This window comes from Rhinopithecus bieti, unplaced genomic scaffold (assembly GCF_001698545.2).
Source record: "Rhinopithecus bieti isolate Rb0 unplaced genomic scaffold, ASM169854v2 scaffold_6380, whole genome shotgun sequence".
NCBI classification, from domain to species: Eukaryota; Metazoa; Chordata; class Mammalia; order Primates; family Cercopithecidae; genus Rhinopithecus; species Rhinopithecus bieti.
The window spans coordinates 6,624,437-6,646,390 of NW_016806642.1; the positions used below are offsets into that span (position 1 = coordinate 6,624,437).

Consider the following 21,954-nt stretch of genomic DNA (forward strand, 5'->3'; position numbering starts at 1 on the left):
AAAAAAAAAAAAAAAAAGAAAAAAAAAAAAGAAAGAACAAAATAGACCTGATGTCTGGCCTCCAGATGCTTATACTTTAATTGAAGTAATAGTTTACAAAGGATGCCAAAATGTTTTATAATGTATCTTTCTGAACCAGATTTTAACCTTGTGGTTTATCTATTTTCAACATTCTACCTCTTAAATACTATTAGGTGTTAATATTAGCTAGCAAGCAATTACTAAAACAAAGTATTCAAATACATTTGCAACTCATTGAGTCCTTGAAAATTAGTGATCCATGACACTCAAGTGATTTAAATTATTTTATTCTGTAAAATTACTTTAGTCTGTAAAAGCACCAACTGGGAAAACAATCAAAACCATGTAATAATTACATGTTTCATTTATGTACTCTCAAATTTTTCTGAAAAAATACTGGATCACAAAATGACCTATATAAAGGAAAAGAAGAGGTTAAGAAATAAAAACTAAAAAAAAAAAAATTAGAAACCCAACTAAGCTCTTGAAAACTTCCAACTAAAGGCTAAGATTTAATTACTGTACTCAAAGCAAAATAATTTAGCAGATAATCTCATTAAGTCACTTTGTTACTCTAACCTGTCTATCCCCTTCTATTTTTCTTTTTTTTTAAACAGGCCTAACATTTTAAATTCTTCAACACTGTTTAGCTGTCTCTATACAAAATTACTTGGAGACTTGATCATTTATTTTAGTATGGCCAGGGTTTCTAACAAGTTAGAGACAAAGATAAATGAAGAAAAAAGTATATCATAAATTAAAATTCAGCAACAAAGTACTTAACCTTTGACCACTGTGTTAATTATGGTTCTATAAATCAGTAAAATATTGATTATTAACCAGTAGTTATAATACTATAAAAGTATAGCTACCTAGCACATCTCTAAATAATTAGTTTACTTCATATGGTAAGAAAACAGTATCAGCTCTTTATCCATAGTACCTCAAGAGGGAAATCCTTTATGCTGACATCTACAAAAGATTGGCAGTAATGAGGATCCATGTAAATCAAACTGTCATCTACAAGGACAAAACAGAAGACAAGTAATTCAAAAAACACCTTATTATTACACCGCTTACAATCCAATTTCTATGTAGAATAGCTGAAAAAAATCTGGGAGTAACAGCTTGCCAGACTGATACTCATTGACTGAAACATAGGTTTGCACAGGATAGATTAACTTTTGCATAATCAAATATGCTTGTATAAGCAGAATTTTTATAAAGTGATGAGACTGTCATTTAATTTTTGGTGATAAAATTACTTTCACAAACACACAATTATATTCTACAGTTTGCATATGAAAAATGTATTGCACTTCTTTATCTTGACAGGAAGAACATATTGCTTGTCATTTTATCATCAACTTGCACCACTAAAACTGGTAAAAAGTAAATGTGTAAACAGCAACTGCCAGAATGTGGCAGCAATGTCTTCTGAAGTTTAGTGCAACCAATAAATTATGCCTTGTTTATGCAATAACAGAAATTAAACATACATTTTACAGAATCTAATTATGTTGTGGACCAAATGACAAATGAGTGGCTATAGTAGGACTGATGAATGTATAAGGTACTCTCTTTGCTCTGTTAATCATCCTGTTTCCAGATGATCTCATATTAACTTTCTGATTTTTAAAAGAAAATAATGAAGAAATATATTTTACTAAATCACTAACCTTGAAATCCAGCAAAGTAATATGACTGTTTAGGTTTGCCACCAATAATACCCACACAATATTCCAAGCTTAAAATACCCTGCGCCAAAAAAAATTAATACAGATTTAGTCAAGAGACAAGTGGTAATTATTCAAAGCAAACCAATTTCTATTACTAATATTAGTAGTTCCCAAATTTACCACTACCAGTTATCATTTATATTACATTTGCACCCAGGTTCTGAAATCCACTTGTCTTCCAAACTGCCTTCCTCTTCTTTAAATCACTCAACATTAACATGACAAATCAAATATTTTGATCAGCATGTTGCTCAACAACATTAAACAACTACTACATAGAGAGATAATCAATTTTATCACCTTAAGGCAATAAAATTCCTGCCAAAGCCAATACACTTAGCCTTCCAGTTAGCTGGTGCAGCCTCACTGTGATCAACGTAAAATTTTTGTCAGGCTTTTTGAAATGCTAACAATAGTTCTTAGACCTTATTGCTGTTTTCATTGAACCTTGAGTCTTAGAATCGCAAACTGAAAGCCATTTTCTAATCAATGGCATTCACTCAAATTTTTTATGCTACTTCATTTGAAATAAATATAAAGAGTAATGAAAACAACTTAATCCAAGGAAAATAATAATTATTACTGCATTTAAAGCCAATTTATTTTACTAATCATAAAATATCAGGAATACCACAATAAATTATTTAATACACCCCTCAGCAATCTATTCTAAGTAGAACTCTAAGTTAGGCCAAATCAACTCTATATCTTTTTAAAAACATGTCCAATTGAGTAAGTTTAAAATGTCTAGTGGAATGAATTAATGTCTTATCAATAGTTCCTGCAATAATTTTGATATATCCTATAAAACACAAATAATGATAAAGTATAGGTTATAAAATCCCAAAACTATTAAACAATAGTTAAGCTTTCCTTCTCTTAAATGAGAGGATGTTTTGAAATCTATAACATACAAAAATAAAGAATATATGGACAAATGTTCTTTTTCCTTTAACAAGTAACCAAACCATAGAGAACACACAAACATACAGGAAATACAGAAAAAAGTAAAACTTTTCCAAAATTCCAACACCAAAGCTCATCATTATTAACATTTGAGGGAATACCTTCTTAACATCTGTCTATATTATATATATACACACAGAGATTTACAAATACAACTTTATATATGTGAAATCTCACAACATATGCCATTGTAACCTTTTGTTGCTCATTATGTCATGAATATCTTTTCCTATCAATAAATAGAAATCTATATTAACAATATGTAGTAGCTGAAAAATATTCTATTTTATGATGACAACAAAATGTGCTTTAAAACTTTCACTATAAATATTTAAGTCGTTCCAAGTTCTCCCTGTTATAAGTAACCCTCCACTATAGTTTGAACATTTTTATTCCCTCCAAAATTCATGTGTGGGAACTTAATCCCCAATACAGTGTTGAAAGCTGGAGCCTGTGGGGAGGTGTTTAGAAGTCATGAGGGCAGAGCTTGCATGAATGAGATATCAGGTTAAAATCTTACAGCTAACTAAAATAAAGATAAAATTGTATCAAAATCTCAATGTTGCTATAAAAGGACTTGTAGGAGTGGGTTCTCTCTCCTGCTTCTCTGCCACATGAGGACAGCGTTCACTCCGTTTCGGCCCTTCTGCCTTCCACCATGTGAGAGCGCAACAAGGAGACCCTCATCAGATGCCAGTGCCTTGATCTTAGATTTTCCATCCTCCAGAACTGTGAGAGAATAAATTTCTGTTCTCTATAAATTACTCAGTCTCCAGTATTCTGTTATAGCAGGAAAAAATGGACTCGGACACCCTCTAAAGAACAACCTTGTATATTTTTAGTATTGTAAAAATATCATAAAGTTTTTTCTGAAATGGAGAGCTGCAACTGAAAAAAGTTAAATAAAACAGAGAAGGCATATCAGGTTAAAATCTTCGAGCTAACTAAAATAAAGATAAAATTGTATCAAAATCTCACTAAATAGTAAAAGTTACTTATCAATAAAGAATTCTACTGTTTTCCCCTAAATAAAATCCTTAATACAATTAGAGAGTGCCTTACTTTACCGTGAGGCAGTCTAATCAGTTGAAATGCAATGTTTATATCATAGAGACCTGTGAGGCAGTGAAAGTTCTGTCTCTTACAAATGAGAAAAGAAAGAAAAAAATATTTAGCAAGGATTGTCACTGACTCTCCTCAGAAAACGAATGGTTTTTTAAGTAATGGAAGAAAGAACTTTGGTTCTTGACATCTGTATTTCCCTTGCAACACTCTCCTCAGAAAACGAATGGTTTTAAGTAATGGAAGAAAGACTTTGGTTCTTGACATTTGTATTTCCCTTGCAACGCATTAGAGCAATAGGTTTAGCAATAAATGCTTAGAAGCAGATTAGGAGCTAGAATGCCATTACATATAAGAGGCTGTATCTTTGGATTGAAACACTTTTCAGTTCCTAAAAGAGCTTCTTCACAGTTATTTTTCTAGTGGTGAAAATTTATTGAGCTGTATCCATGAAGCAATAAATAAGACTGAAGTAATCAGTCAAAAAGAAAAGTCCTAATTTGTCTCACTGAAGAAAAAGAACATACTGGATTTTCTTCATTCCAGGTCCTTAAAAATATATACATACATAAATAAATAAACCTCCTGTGGTAAGGACTAATAAAGCACACAACAAATTTCCTTCTTCTCATACAATGTAGCAGAATGCTATGTTGGCACTATCTCTGAAATACCTTGTTTAATAAATTTGAAAAATAGAACTAAACAGTAAATTTTAGATTCACCAATGTACATTGGTTTGGCAGGAAAAAATACAATGGCTGACCATATATGAAAAAAAGAAAAAAAAAATTTTCTTTTAGGGCTAATGAACACACTACCCTTTCACTTCTAAGTGAATACCTCTTTACATGCTCTCATTTGGGCTTTGACTCAACCATTCCCTCTGGCCAAACATAATACCTATCATATAACCTACTCCACTTAACCATTACAGCCATTTTTACCTAACTGGAAAATCAAAATGTTTCATCAGTCACTGCTCTCCCACTTTAGTGGACTACAGTGTATATAGAGTTAGTAGAAGTTCAAGAAAATGTTACCTTTCAAAAGTTCATGTGTTAGAGAAAATATGAAAACTTAAGAGTCAAGAAAAGTCTAGTCTCTGCTACCAGTTTGCTATCTGACCTTGAATATATCACTTAACTTCTCTATGTCTTTTAGATAAATTTATATTGAAAAGTATTATAAAAATTAGGGTTAACAAATATGTATTGAGTAACTCCTATATGTTAGGTACTGAGGCTTCACTTTAACAGCTTAACCATAGTTTGTTTCACTACAAAAAGAAAAGTCCTAATTTGTCTTGCTGAAGAAAAAGAACATCCTGGATTTTCCTCATTCCAGGTCCTTAAAAAAATTAATATAAATAAATAAACCTCCTGTGGTAAGGACTAATAAAACACACACCAAATTTCCTTCTCCTCATACAATGTAGCAGGATGCTACATTTCACTACAAACCATGGTTAAGCTATTAACCATGAATCACTCAAGAGCATTAGGCAGTGTGACCATCTGATGAATACTATCAATACCACCAAATAGCAAAGTCCTCAGTCAGATGAAACATGCCTGAAGCCATCTGCAGCCCATTCCACCAGGAATGAAACTTTGGCTAAAGGAATCAGTTCCAAGACTGCATCAGTTTCTAATCATCTCATGGTAGTAGAGAAGGCAAAAAAGAATCCAGTTCAGATTTGATTAGAACCCACCTAGAGATGACAACATGTCAGAAGTCTCAAAACCCTCAACAGCTTCTCTACATGAAGTGGTTTACAGTTTCTCACACTGCACCAATAACCCTACTAAAGATACATGTCAGACATCAAAACCTTACCTTTATTTGGAAGATTAATATGTCATTGATATATCACAGTATTGTTACTGTAACAAATGTGCTTCCAAAATCTTAGTAACTATTAAGAAAAGCCCCTTTACCAGCTAAAAAACTTCCATGTATCATATGTTAAAAACAATTGCTTTAGATTTCTAGAATTAGCACAATCTACCCTGAGAACAGATGTTCCAACTAAATATACAGAGACCATAATATGGGATTAATGCCTCACGGAAGGAACAAATTGTTATTAATCATAAAAGACAGATCCAGACTTTATTTCAACATTACTATATCCCGTAACACTCCAGTTAAAGAAGAATTCCAACTATTGCTACAAAAAGAGACTACTAAAAAATGAAGAATTTTATTGAAACTACGAAAAAATCTAAAAACTTTCACCTTAATCAGAAACTATTTCCAAGATATTTTATCGTAAGTGAATGTCTTGGTGCCCAAAACAAGATAACATAACTACACAGGTTCTTTTGGTGCAAGAAACCAAACAATGTGCTCCACAAAGAACCGATTTTTAACTGGCTAAGATGAAAAAAAACAAAGTTGGAACTCCTCCAAATACTATCTTCATATCTTCATTATTTCTATCTACATAAATAATCTCATCTCTTATTGACATCATGGTGTCACAGGAAACATATTATGAGATAATACAGCAGTAATAGAGTTTTTTCAATAATTAATGTGATATAGTTTAATGCTAGTTTTATGAATAAAGATACATACTTAAAATTACAAATAAGAATAATGAAACTAACTATATTACAGGTTATGATTATTGCTGCATTTGTGTCTCCCTGATTAGCTACAAAGATTAAAAGGCTTTTCATTGTTATAGAACACTGTGCTCTTCAACTCACATTGGTCTTATAATACTGAAATTTAAAATCTCTAATGTCAAACTTTACGACATACAACTGTAAAATCATCACTACTCATTTAACAGAAAAAAAAATTGCAAACCTTCTATATTTTTCATATTAGCTAGTATTGCCTTAAAAAAAATCAGCGCTTATTTCATACCTTCACAAATTCTAAGTAGTCGGTGTTGGTTCTTTCTCCACCAAGTCTAACAGGAACTAGAATAATAACAGCTTTGTCATCTGCGTTATCAGAAGTCATGGAAGCACTCTGTTTATCAATTACATCACAATTGTAAACTGAGAAAAACATAATGAATATGTATTAAATTTTATATAAAAGTGATTTTCAGAAATATTTTTACCCAAATTTATCCTCCACCCGCAATGGACAGTTGGCTATGTCATCTCTGGCATCACCAGAAATGTCTTAGTAAGTTAAAAATACCACTAGGATAACTGGCTAGCCATACACAGAAGACTGAAGCTGGACCACTTCCTTACACCATGTACAAAAATCAACTCAAGATAGATTAAAGACTTAAAGGTAAAACTCAAAACTGTAAAAACCCTAGAAGACAACCTAGGCAATACCATCCTGGACATAGGAACAGGCAAAGATTTCATGACAAAGACACCAAAAACAATCTCAACAAAAGCAAAAATTGACAAATGGGATCTAATTAAACTAAGAGCTTCTGCACAGCAAAAGAAACTATCAAAATAGTAAACAGATAACCTATTGAATGTGAGAAAATATTTGCAAACTAGACATCTGACAAAGGTCTAATATCCAGCATCTGTAAGGAACTTAAACAAATTTACAAGAGAAAAACAAACAACTCCATTAAAATGTGGGCAAAGGACATGAAAAGACACTTTTCAAAAGAAGACATACATGTAGCCAATAAGCATATTTTAAAAAGCTCAATACCACTGATCATTAGAGAAATGCAAATCAAAACCACAATGAGATACCATCTCACACCAGTCAGAATGGCTATTATTAAAAAGTCTAAAGGTAACAGATGCTGGCGAGGTTGTGGAGAAAAGGGAATGCTCATATACCACTGGTGGGAGTGTAAATTAGTTTAACCATTGTAGAAAAGAAGTATGGCAATTCCTCAAAGAGTTAAAAACAAAACTACCATTTGACCTAGCAATCATTATTGTGTATATACCCAGGAAAATATAAATCATTCTACCATAAGGACACATGCACACGAATGTTCACTGCAGCACTATTCACAACAGCAAAGACACAGAATCAACCTAAGTGCCCGTCTGACAGATTAAAGAAAATGTGGTACATACACACCATGGAATACTATGCAACCATAAAAAAGAATGAGATCACGTCTTTTGTGGCAACATGGTTGAAGCTGGAGGCCATTATCCTTAGCAAACTAACACAGGAACAGAAAACCAAATACTGCATGTTCTCACTTAAAAGTAGGAGCTAAATGATTAGAACTCTCGAACACAAAGAAGGGAACAATAGACACTCGGGTATACTTGAGGGTGGAGGGTGGGAGGAGAGAGAGGAGCAGAAAAAATAACCACTGGGTACCAGGTGTAATACCTGGGTGATGAAATCATCTGTACAACAAACACCCGTGACATAAGTTTACCTATCTAACAAGTACCACATGTGCCCCTGAATCTAAAATAAAAGTTTTAAAAAAATACCTATCTGATTTATGTATTCAATAGATACTTATTGACAGCTAGCTACTATATGACACTGGGCTTTCAGCAGTAGGCAAAACAGAAAAATTCCCACTCTCCTTGAGCATGCATGCTCATGGAGGAAATACACATGGTGATGTGTGTTTTGAAAAAACAAAGAGAGAAGGGTAAACAGGAAATGCTGAGGGCAAGGCAATTTAAAATAAGGTGGCCAGGGAAGATCTTATGAGAAAGTAGTATTTGAGTCAAAACCAAAAGAAAGAAACCAAGTAATACAGATTCCTAGGGGAAAAGCATTCCAAGTTAAAAGATCAAAAAGTACAAATATCTTAAGGCAGAAGTATAATTAGCACGTCCCAGGAACAAGAGGACAGTCTTCTGGAGGGAAGTAAACAAGGGGTACAGTAGGAGGAAATGAGATTAGAAGATAACATTATATAGAGGAGAATGAAGACAGATTGTGTGAACTCTTGAAAACCATTATAAAGACCAGTTTTTCAGTGATGGGAAACCATTGAAGAATTGTTTAGGGATGTACTAATCTGACTCAGTTTAACAGCCTGTTTCCTGTGTTCATAATAGACTGCACAGGCAAGGGGCTGCTCTGCCTATGGAGTAGCAATTTTTTTATTCCTTTACTTAATAAACTTGCTTTCATTTTACTCTAAAACTAAAATAGGCTACAGGGGCAAGGGCTACAGCACAGAGAATAGTTACAAAGCCATTGCAGTTATCCAGCAAGAGATGATGGGGGCTTGAACAAAGGTAGTAACTGTAAAAACAGGGAATGGTCGGCGGGGCACAGTGGCTCAAGCCTGTAATCCCAGCACTTTGGGAGGCAGAGGTGGGCGGATCACGAGGTCAGGAGATCAAGACCATCCTGGCTAACACGGTGAAACCCCATCTCTAGTAAAAATACAAAAAAATTAGCCGGGCGCGGTGGCGGGCGCCTGTAGTACCAGCTACTTGGGAGCCTGAGGCAGGAGAATGGCGTGAACCCGGGAGGTGGAGCTTGCAGTGAGTGGAGATCACGCCACTGCACTCCAGCCTGGGTGACAGAGCCAGACTCCATGTCAAAAATAAAATAAAAAAAAAAATAGGGAATGGTCACTTACAGGTAGTAGAAAGTGATCAGTTCAGCCAAGCGCGGTGGGTCATACCTGTGATCCTAGCACTTTGGGAGGCCAAGGTGGGTGGATCACTTGAGGTCAGGAGTTCGAGGCCAGCCTGGTCAACATGGCGAAACATTGTCTCTACTAAAAATACAAAAAATTAGCTGGGCATGGTGGCAGGCACCTGTAATCCCAGCTACTCGGGAGGCTGAGGCAGAAGAATCGCTTGAACCTGAGAGGCGGAGGTTGCAGTGAGCCGAGATCATGCCACTGCACTCCAACGTGGGCAACAGAGTGAGACTCTATCTCCAAAAGAAAAAAAAAAAAGTGATCAGTTCATGTATCTGAAGATAAAGTAAGGACTCACTATTAAATGTAAGATGTGAGAGAAAAAATTGAGTCACAAGTGATTTGAAGGGTTTTGGTTTAAGCAAACCATTTGTAAATGGTTTGCCATTTACAAAGACATGGAAGACTGGAGGAGGGGAAAATATAGGAGGGAGAACTGGGAATTCAGTTTTAGACACGGTAAGTTTGAGATACTTGTTAGGTAAACAGAAAGGTTGAGTAGACAGGGACATATGCAACTAGAGCTTGGAGAGAGGACTAGGATGGATCTATCAATTTGGGAGTTACCAACATGCAGATTACCATCTGCATTATAAAGCCACGAGACTTGGTGAATTCAAATCAGCATAGACAGAAAAAGAGATGAGATGAAGTCTAAATGCTGAGCACTAAAACAGCATTTTTAGAAATCAAGGAGATGAGGAAAAACCAACAAACGAGGCTGTGAAGGAGTGAATAAGGAGGTAGAGGGAAAATCTACAGAGTAGTGTCTAGAAATCAAGTAAACAAAATGTTGTAAGGAAGAAGAGGAAAGAGTCGACGCTGTCAAATGCTACTGACAGATTGTGTGATATGAGGACTGAGAAGTTACTACGAGGCTTAGAAAGATTAAATTATTGGTAAGAGCAGTTTTGGGGTGGGCACAATGGCTCATGCTTTTTTTTTTTTTTTTTGAGATGGAGTCTCCTTCTGTCTCCCAGGCTGGAGTGCAGTGGCACGATTTGGCTCACTGCCGCCTCCACCTCCCGGGTTCAAGTGAATCTCCTGCCTCAGCCTCCCGAGTAGCTGGGACTACAGGCACCTGCCACCACATCCAGCTAATTGTTTTATTTGTAGTAGAGATTGGATTTCACCATATTGGCCAGGCTGGTCTCAAACTCCTGACCCTGTGATACCCCCGCCTCGGTTTCCCAAAGTGCTGGGATTACAGGTGTGAGCCACCACACCTGGCCAGCTCATGTTTATAATCCCAGCATTTTGAGAGGTTGTGACAGGAGGATCACTTGAAGCCAGGAGTTCAAGACCAGCCTAGGCAACACAGCAAGACCCCCCATCTCTATAAAAAATTTCAAAATTGGCCAGAGATGGTGATGCATGCCTTTAATGCTAGTCACTTGGGAAGCTGAGGCAGGAGCAACACTTGAGCTCAGGAGTTTTAGGTAACAGTGAGCTATGATTGCACCACTGCGCTCCAGCCTGGTCAACAGAGTAAAATCCTGTCTCAAAAAAAAAAAAAAAAAAAGAGAGAGAGAAAGAGAAAAGAGCAGTTCTGGTAGGGTGTTGGGTATGACAGTCTAAGTACCACAGTTCAAGAGAAAATAGGAGGATTTGGTAGAAGCAAAGATAGACAAAATTTTATTTTATTCAAATTAAAGTAGTTTTATTCAAAACATACTTTACATCCGTACTCCTTGTCAGTTGAATGAAACTCTTCTGATCTTCCCAGAAGAGCTGAATAGGAAATTCTGCCACTTCTGTCCCAGTTCTTTCCTTTAAATTCCAAATTTACACTGAGCTATCAAATTCTTCTCTTCACCTAACTCCCCTATCTCCCATAGTCAATTGAAACCAAAGCTACAAAAATGCCATGGTAGCTCTCCCTCATCAGGATGGAGATTGCATTCTTACCCTTCATCTTTAATCAACAAACATTTATTGAGGACCTGCTATTTATTGATGTATTCTATACTAGAGAAGTATACAATAAATAAGATCCTGACTTCAAAGAATGTCGAGCCCAATCGTTTGGTATTTTCCCTCCACTTCCAATATAAATGTAAGGGCTATGACATAGTCCAATTCTGTAACAGAGGCTCATTACAGCAGCAAATCTCAACCAAATGATTCTGACACCTTACTTCTACGCCTGCTACCTCAACAATCATTATATATAAGAAACAGATAATTATAAGGTGATATCACAAGTGAATTACAAGTACAATATTTAATAGAAGTATTGCCAAAATGTTACAGACCACAGAGGAAAAGTAAACTAATTCCGCCTAACAAGAGTTGGGAAAGACTGCCAAAGGTGTAACCTTTGTGCGTGTTCTTGAAGAATGAATCAGACTTAACAAGAGGCATTCTAATAATAAAGAGCATTCCAAGCAGAGGCAATAATATGCACAAAGGCATGGGGATAAAGATAATGACACCATGTCTAAGGAATGGCTTGAGGGTGGAAAATACTTTCGTGTACTGTGTATGGAAGATAGTGTTAGAAGGTGATGCTGGAAATGTAGTTCAGGACAAATTATATAAAGGACTTCATTGTGCTTCATATGCCAAGATAACATGAGACTACAGTTAATGGGCATTCATTCATTGGTTTGTAGATAAAGGGACATGATCAGCTTCTTTTGATCAGATGGACCAAAAAGGGAAGAGAGACAGGGAAATCAAGTTAAAGTCCAAGCAAGAAGTAAGGGTCTGATCTAAATCAACGAGAATGGAGATGAGAGAACAGATTTCAGGACCATTTTCTTAAATGTTGACTGACTAAATATAATATAAGCAACGAAAAAGCGGTCAAGAATAAGTGGGTTCTACTCAGGACTTGAGTACATAGGTGGACATGCCACTATTAGTCAAGAGAAAGTAGAAAGAAAAAGGGGTGGGACCGAGGGAAACAGTAAGTGTACTTATAAACATGCTGAATTTGAAGTGTTTGTAGAATATGTAAGTGGAGATATTTGAAAGGTGGCAGAAAATATGTGTTATCACATTTTGACTCTGGTAGGATTAGAAATGTAGTTTTTTGAGACAGAGTCTCACTCTGCTGCCCAGGCTGGAGTTCAGTGGCACAGTATCAGTTCACTGCAACTCCGTTTTCAGGGCTCAAGTGATCCTCCCACCTCAGCCTCCCAAGTAGCTGGGACTACAGGCATGTCACCACCATGCTCAACTCAGTTTCGTATTTTTTGTAGTTATGGAGTTTCACCATGTTGCCCAGGTTGGTCTCAAACAGCTGGGCTCAAGTGAGCCCCCCACCGTGGCCTCTCAAAGTGCTGGGATTACAGGCATGAGCCACCATGCTCGGCCCTAAAAATGTACTTTTAAGTCCGAGTACACAGTACATAGTCCTAAGTATTTAAAGCCATAAAAATAGATGCAATTACAAAGGAAGAGAACACAGAATAAGAAAAAGAGAAAATAAATGGAAAACAAAACCTTTAAAAACACGAATGAAGACAAAGGCGGAATAAATCATTGATAAAATCTAGTTTCACTTAATTCCTAATCTCATAGTCTATCAAATTATACAAATACAAGTTCTCCCTTTAGGAATCTTAAACATGAACGACAAAAATTTTAAGAACTACTTCAAATTACACAAGCCATTTCTATAACAAGGAACATTGTAATGTTTGCTTAATTAATTATATGTAGCAAATATCTAGGCTGACTGTGTCAATAAAAGCACAAAAGGCAAATTCATACATTCATTTAATGATTACTTGTTCAGGTATATCCTTAGGCTTAATTAGAACTATTTAACACAGCAAATATTTTGCAAGACTTCCTACTTGAAAAACAAACATAGTACCTGCAAAACTCATATACTTATCTGAAAATTTAGACCTTTTCTTTTCATATGGCTATAATTATGGATATTAGTCTTTCTTTACAAAGAAATTAACCTTAACAAAGGGCCAAACAAAAACGCATGAATATTTGGTAACTATTATTACATACTACAAACACTAGCTGGTTATCAGGGTAACCTTAAGCATTTTATAGATTGTATTAAAACGTGATTGAAATATATTTAACTTTTCTAAAACATTAACATATTTTACTATTGTAACAGTATTCCTGTAAAAAATACACTTAACAGCATGAGGTGGCTAAGCCATTTTTATTTTATTAAGAATTAAGGTGTCGGCCCGGCGCGGTGGCTCACGCCTGTAATCTCAGCACTTTGGGAAGCCGAGGCGGGCGGATCACAAGGTCAGGAGATCGAGACCATCCTGGCTAACATGGTGAAACCCCGTCTCTACTAAAAAAATACAAAAATCTTAGCCGGGGGTGGTAGCCGGCGCCTGTAGTCCCAGCTACTGGGGAGGCTGAGGCAGGAGAATGGCGTGAACCTGGGAGGCGGAGCTTGCAGTTAGCGGAGATGGCGGCACTGCACTCCAGCCTGGGCGACAGAGCAAGACTCCGTCTCAAAAAAAAAAAAAAGAATTAAGGTGTCTATTTTATCCGCAACAAAGTTTCAAAATTACTACAGGTTGCTCATTCCTAATCCAAAATCTCAAACTTTAAGAGCACAGCATTTTCACAAGTGAAAATTCTACATGTGACTGCATGTGATGGGTTGCCATCAAAACATGGGCAAAACTTTGTCTCATGCACAAAATTGTTAAAAATAGTGTATGAAATTTCCTTCAGGCTATGTGTATAAGGAGTATACAAAACATAAATGAATTTCATGTTTAGACTTCAGTTCCATCCCCAAGATATCTCATTATGTACGTGCAAATATTGAAAGGTCCAAAAAAATACAAAATCAGAAATACCTGTGGTCTCAAACATTTTGGATAAAAAATAACCTGTATAGAGAGTGATCATCAAAAAGAAAACCCAAAACAATAGAACAAAGCAAAACTGGACAATAGCTGCATCATTATTAGATGATTTACTGAAGTATTAGTGAGAAATATATTCAATTCCTCATAAGATAAACTAAGAATTTTCTTTCCTTGAAACACATCCACCAATGAAATGATACCCAGCATACATGCAGCCCAAATATATACCTATGTTAAATTCTCCTGCCTATCTCTTTTAAAGTAATTATTTGAAATGCTGAAATTCTTTGAGAATTTATTTTAATATCACAACTAAAATTCATAGTATGTATTCAATCAAAAAATATTTTTATTAAGTGCTTACTACATTTAGGAACAAAAATGTATAAGACATGGTCCCTACCTTCATAATCATTTACAGTATTACTGGGATAAGCTAAACACATATAAAAGTATGACCAAATAAAACAGATAAAATTAGAATTATATACATTCCTTACCTGTACAATCTTGTGCAACATAAATAGTTATTCCTTGTAAATCAGGGTGTCTTGCTTCTTCAACTGCTTTTCTGAGAAAATAATAAGCATTATCCTTCAAAATCCTAACATTTCCTATTGGTAACTAAAGATTTAATTTAAGAAGGAAAAAATGCCAGCAGTTTTGTGACTTTCCTATTTAATTCATAGTGTCTGCTGTCAAAAACTATTATCTGAATGGTATCAGACATCAGACTAAAATTTTCAAAGTTGAATATTACATTAAATTACTCAAAGAACATTAAAACATAAATTACAAAATACATTTAAAAAATTATTGGGTATAAAGCTCTACTCCTCTCCCTCCAAAACGAAGGATTTCTCTCAACCACTCACCTTACCAGTGGTATGAATATGCTGCAAGATTTGCTGCAAATTAACTTACATTACTGACTAGAAGTCAATTACTGTGTCTGTCCTCTGGTACACTTAAGAAACTTTTCATTCTTTAAACAACAGCATGACTTATTTCCTTCATTCAAAAACCTGTACGACCTAAACAAATGAATTTCCTAATTTCAAGTCTTGAAATTATATAAGTAAAAATGTAAATTAAACAATATTCCTAAGTATAATATTCTCAATGCTGTACATGACGTGAAAAAAATCACAGTATCTGTAAACAGTGATTATGCAAATTGTGGATATATAATTTTATTTAACTGTATATGTAATTATTTAATTTAAAATGTCCTATTATTCATGTTCCTATGTGATAAGCACATAGAAGAAAGATTGGCAAACTATGCCCATAAACTGAATAAAACCTGTGTCCTGTTTTTATACCATCTGCAAGCTAAGAATGGTTTTGACAGTTTTTTTTTTTGGTTTTTATTTTTGAGACAGAGTTTTGCTCTTGAAATTATACAAGTAAAAATATAAATTAAACAATATTCCTAAGTAAGTATAATGTTCTCAATGCTGTACATGATGTGAAAACAATCACAATATCTGTAAAGGGTGATTATGCAAATTGTAGAAATATAATTTTATTTAACAATATATGTAATTATTTAATTTAAAATGCCCTATTATTCATGTTCTTATGTGTTAGTGTAGAAAAAAGATTGGCAAACTATGCCAATAAACTGAATAAAACCTGTGTCCTGTTTTTGTACCATCTGCAAGGTAAGAATGGTTTTGACAGTTTTTTGTTGTTGTTGTTGTTGTTTTTTGAGACACAGTTTCGCTCTGCCGCCCAGGCTGGAGTGCCCTGGTGCGACCTTGGCTGACTGCAAGCTCCGCCTCACCGGTTCACGCCATTCTCCTAACTCAGCCTCCCGAGTAGCTGGGACTATAGGCACCCGCAATCACGCCCAGATAATTTTTTGTGCTTCTTTTTTTTTTAGTAGAGACGGGGTTTCACCGTGTTAGCCAGGATGGTGTCAATCTCCTGACCTCGTGATCCGCGCGCCTCGGCCTCCCAAAGTGCTGGGATTACAGGCGTGAACCACCGAGCCCGGCCTGTTTTGACAGTTTTAAAGGACAGGAGGAAGAGGAAAGATGGTCAACAGAAACCTTTACAAGACCTGTGAAGCCTAAAATATTTACCATTGACACTTCACAGAAAAAGTTTGCTGTCCCCCGCAGTAGAGAACATCTTGAAGGGTAGAAACTATGCTTTTATGATTATGCTCTTATAAATGTCATACCAAGTTGGAATTGATATATTATTAACAATCAAATTAATAACATTAGGCAAATACTTTTCAGCTGTAAGCATCTGACCTATAAAATATAGGAGCATGTTATGCAAAAGTGCTTTGTAATGATTTCAAATTTATACATGATTTTAAATGGAGTAAATTTAAATCACATGCTATACTTTTATGAAATATTAATGATTTAGTTTATAACAAAAATGGGATACACACACAAATAAGATAATTTTTTTTAAAACTTGGTATCGAAATAAATGGTACATAAAAAGCTGAAGTAAAGTGAAATTCGACTTTCAACTTTTTTCTAACTATCCTGAATGTCACAGATCCTTTACTTTTACCATGATATAATTATATTATTAATAGTGCCATACATTTACAATTCACAAGAATTTGATGTGTGCAAAGAAATGCTGAAAACATCAATTTTAGCTCTTGACATTTCATTACACTATCAGTACATTACAGCCCCCAGGTTACACTATTAAAAAAAAAACTATAATGTTATGCATGTTCCAAGGTTGAAAGAGATGTTAGTGTTTAGAGCATTTCAATAAGGTATTCTAATGAAAACTTGGTTAGAAAGAGACCTGGCATATCTATATCTAAGAGAAAGAGAAGAAAAATTTGTCAGTAAATAAATTAAATGTAACTTGAGCCGCAATAGGTCTTCTTTTTTCTTTATAGGCAAATGAAAGCGTCTTTATCAACATTCTCATACAGTTAGACTATTAAAGTTCCAATTATATATACAAATTGCAAAAATCAGTATCTCTTGATCCTGGGGACCTCTATCACAAGAAGAAAGATTTTAAAACAATTTACCTTAAAATGTGAGCAACCACAGCTGGTCCATACCAATCTCCTGCTTTTTTCCCAGACTTCTTTCCATATTCTATTAGTTGATGTAAGCCAAAAAGAGCCAAGGGGGAATCACCAAACCAAGAGATGATTTTCCTGTGATAAACTTCATTTCGCATTTCATGATCATCTGAATATTTCCCAATTGTTTCCTTCAGAGAAATTGTTGGGGTTTTGAGTTCTCTTTCCCCTGAAAGCGATGCTTCAAATGATGCAGTAAATTTTTTGACAGTGTGGGAAGTCCATGACTCAGAGTCTGAATTTTCAATATTCAAAGCATCAGGCCAGGTCCAAGCTATAGTAGTTCCAAAGCAAAGTGTTCAGATCTTTTAAATAGATACTTAAACAATTCTACTAAAATAAATATGTAGCATTTAAGGTCATTTGGGTTACTAAGATAGTAAATTCAAAAACAGGCAAATATATGGAAACAAAAAGTAGATTAATGGTTGCTTATGGAGAGGTATTGGGAGTGGCTGCTAATGAGTACAAGGTTTCTTCAAGGGATGATAAAAATGTTCTAAAATTAGATTTATGGTGATGATTGTGGAACTCTATAACTATGCTAAGAACCATTGAATTGTTCACTTGAAATGAGTGAATTTATGGTACATAGGTTATAGCTCAATAAAACTGCTTAAAAAACAAAGGTACAAGACAACAATATGCCAAAATATCAATGATGTTTATACCTTAATGGTATTATTCTCTGTACTTTTTTGTAGTTTCCAAAATTTCACATAATCAAGAAAAAAATTACAAAAATACAAGACAAAAGAAAGAAAAAATAGTAACCTTGGGTAAAAATGGACAATCCCAGGTGTTCTTTTTTCTGTTTTTGACAGTGCTGAGATAAAATAAAGACTTTTATATTTCATTATCAGACTGCTTATCAAACATCCAGTCTTGACTATCCAAAGGCACAATAAACATACTTACTAACATTTATGATACTCATAAGAGATATCTTCAGAAAGTGGATGTTTTGATTATATGTTAAAATAGAAGTCTGACCATGGAAGTTTGAAATTTTTTTCAAAATATTTTCCTCTACATTTCTTCAGAATAACTTAATCATTATTAACAGAGTAATAACAATTCTCTAACAGTTAATAAAGGAAATCATAAAAGATCAAAGACCTCGAAAAATCAAATATATCCATTATGTCACTATTTTGAATAACAAGAGAATCCCCAAACATGCATATAATTTTAAGTTAACAAAATAAGTCACAGATTCAGAGATCTAGTGAGGACTGAAAAATATTCCAATCTTTGCCCACAACTGCACAAGACTATAAATAAATCATCCCAGAAAACCATTTTAAAAATTATTTTTCCTTACATTTTCGACACCATTCTTCAATAAACATTCTCTCTAAATAATCTCATCAATAATCTCTACAAAAAAGTTACTAAATATATGCCATGCATTGTAGGGATACTGTCTTAACACTTATAAAAATCTGACAGTATTTAATAATCAAATGATATCCCAAAATTGTAAATTAAAATATTTCTGTAAATGTACATATTAAAAATGGACTAACACAAAGGTGGCACATTAGGAAAAACATATATATGTAAGTTAAGCATCAACGACATTTTTTAGGGTCTAAAACTGCATGATGACCTTATTAAGAATATGTCTAGTGCCAGGCACAGTGGCTAACACCTGTAATCCCAACATTTTGGGAGGACAAGGTGGGAGCATCACTTGAGCCTAGGAGTTCAAGGCCAGCCTGGGCAACATAGTGAGACCACATTTCTACAAAAAAGTTTAAAAATTAGCTAAGCATGGTGGCATACACCTGTGGTCCCAGCTACTGAGGAAGCTGAGGAAGGAGAATAGCTTGAGCCCAGGAGTTCGAAGTTGCAATGAGCTATGATTACATCACTGCACTCTAGCCTGAGCAACAGAGTGAGACCCTATTGCTAAAATTTTTTTTTTAATTTAAAAGAGTATGTCTAATCGATTTAATATAACTGAGTATAATCACACTAATAAAGATAAAAAAATACTTTTAAGCCATTATTGACATGTAGGGAGAAAATAAAGAAACTAGAGTAAAGTCTCTTAAAATTTCAAAAATACTACATATCTCCCCAAAGTCACTGTTACTGATCTGCCTAGGACTTAACTAAACTGGAGATAATCCAGAGTTCAACCAAAAGGAAAGAAACAGTAACAACAATAAAATCCAAAGGGTACTAAAAATTGAACTAACTTAACTCATAATGGTGACCAAGAATAACAGGTATATTTAACCTGCATTTTTGAAAAGGGAATCAGGAAAGTTTACATATAAGTCATATCTGACACAGTTCAAAAAAAACATGCAATACCCCAAATTAGTTACAACTCCTTAGAAAACCTCAGTCAAGAAATTAACCTCAGGGAATTTCATGCAGTTTGTAAGCTGGAATTCAAATGGAAAAATATCGACGACAAAAACAACACCAAAAAAAAAAAAACAGAGATTTGATTTACCTCTACCCAGAAAGTGTAGTATGAGTCCTTGAGCCAAGAGCATCTGGCCAGTTCTCAATGTGCAGCCCCACCCACAGTCTGTTGTCAAAGCTGAGCCTTCTATTTGAGGGAATTCTTCCCTATAGGTCAGCCATATTCTAGAAATGAAATCTTTACGAAATTCTTCTACATTTCCTGCAATTACGTGATCCTCTATTGTACATCCCGATCCTGCAGGTAAGGTTTTATCTTCATCTAAAAAATAAACATATGGTCTAAAGAAAACCAGAGAAATGTCTATAATGGTAACAAACATTATCATTACTGTCTTAAGAGGTGAAGTATGTCACAATCTTTCTAATCCTTTTTTCTAATTTTAAAAGATAAATCTTATTCTGCCTATGAAAATCAAGTTAGAATGAATGCTGAAATGTTTTACATACTGTAGCGTTAACTAATATAAGGTATTATCAATAATACTCGTTATTAATAATAATATCCTAATTCTATACATAATTAACTCTTTGAAGAGGGGACACAGACAAGGATTATATTAGATTTCTTACCGGAAACAAAAGAAGATAGTGCAGCAACATCTTTAAAGTACGGAAAAAAACAATCATTAACTCAGAATCCTATACGCAGCAAAACATCTTTCAAAACAAAGGCAAAATAAATACTTTTCCAGACATACAAAAGCTGGAAAAAGACATCACCAGCCGACCTGCATTAAAAGAAACCTTAGCCAGGCATGGTAGCTCACACCTATAATCCCCAGCACTTTGGGAGGCTAAAACAGGAAGATTCTGGCTGGGCACGGTGGCTCACGCCTGTAATCTCAGCACTTTGGGAGGCCAAGCCAGGTGGATCACTTGAGGTCAGGAGTTCAAGACCAGTCTGGACAACATGGTGAAACCCCATCTCTACTAAAAATACAAAAATTAGCCGGGCATGGTGGCAGGTACCTGTAGTTCCAGCTACTCGAGAGGCTGAGGCAAGGGAATTGTTTGAACTCGGGAGGCAGAGGCTGCAGTGAGCCAAGACTGTGCCACTGCACTCCCGCCTGGGCAACATAGTGAGATCCTCATTTCTACAAAAAATAAAAAATTAGCCAGGTGCGGTGCAGATACTTGGGAGGCTGAAGTGGGAGGATCACTTGAGCCAGGAGGTTGAGGCTGCACTGAGCCATGATTAAACCACTGGTCCAGATGGAAATACAGATTCACACAAAGGAATGAAGAACACCAAACATGATACCCTCTTTGAAGGATATTGGACTATTCAAAACAAAATAATAGCAATTTACTATGGGGTGTGTAACATATAAATAAGTAAAACGTGTGGGGTGCATAACATATAAATAAGTAAAATGTATGACAATAATATCATAAAGACCAAGAGGGAGAAGGTGAAGTATACTGTAAGGTTCTTTACTACACGTTAATTGGTATATCACTTGAAGGCACACTGTGATAAGTCAGAGATGTATACTATAAACCTTAAACCACTAAAATAACAATAAAAAGTTATAGCTAATAAGACAACAAAAGAGATAAAAGAGAATCATAAAAATAATCCAAAAGCAGGTAGAACGGGAAGAAAAGAGAACAAAGAAAAGATTTAACAAATAGAAAGCAAATGATGACATGATATATTTAAACCTAGCTTTATCAATAATCATATTAAATGTAAATGGTTTAAACATATTTATTTATTTATTTATTTATTTATTTATTTATTTATTTATTTATTTATTTATAGTTTTTGAGAAAGAGGCTCATTCTGTCACCCAGGCTGGAGTGCAGTGGCACAATCTTGGCTCACTGTAATCTCCGCCTCCAGGATTAAAGCAATTCTTGTGCCTCAGCCTCCTGAGTAGCTGTGATTACACGTAAGTATGCACCACAACGCCAGGCTAATTTTTGTATTTTTAGTTGAGATGAGGTGTCTCCATGTTGGCCAAGCTGTTCTCAAACTCCCGGCCTCAAGTAATCCACTTGCCTCGGACTCCCAAAGTGTTGGGATTACAGGCATGAGCCACCGTGCCTGGCCCTAAATACCTTAATTTAAAAGGCAAGATTATCAGATTGAATAAAAAAGCACGACTCAGCTAGTACTTCCTATTAGAAACATATTTTAAATGTAAAGACACAAATAAAGTGTAAAGTATGAAAAAAGATACACCATGTAACTTTAAGCAAAAGAAAGCTGAAGTGGCTATATTTTTATTATTATTA

At 34.9% G+C, this 21,954-nt stretch overlaps 1 protein-coding gene across 1 annotated transcript in view; it reads right to left on the reverse strand.

The window, feature by feature from the left end:
* Positions 1–21,954, reverse strand: part of ATG4C (autophagy related 4C cysteine peptidase) — a 72,178-nt gene that overhangs the window by 34,387 nt on the left and 15,837 nt on the right. The window contains 6 exon segments of the mRNA XM_017877217.1: positions 965–1,041; positions 1,701–1,779; positions 6,669–6,805; positions 14,687–14,757; positions 17,212–17,542; positions 19,739–19,972. Of these exon segments, the coding sequence (XP_017732706.1) occupies positions 965–1,041; positions 1,701–1,779; positions 6,669–6,805; positions 14,687–14,757; positions 17,212–17,542; positions 19,739–19,972 (929 nt within the window).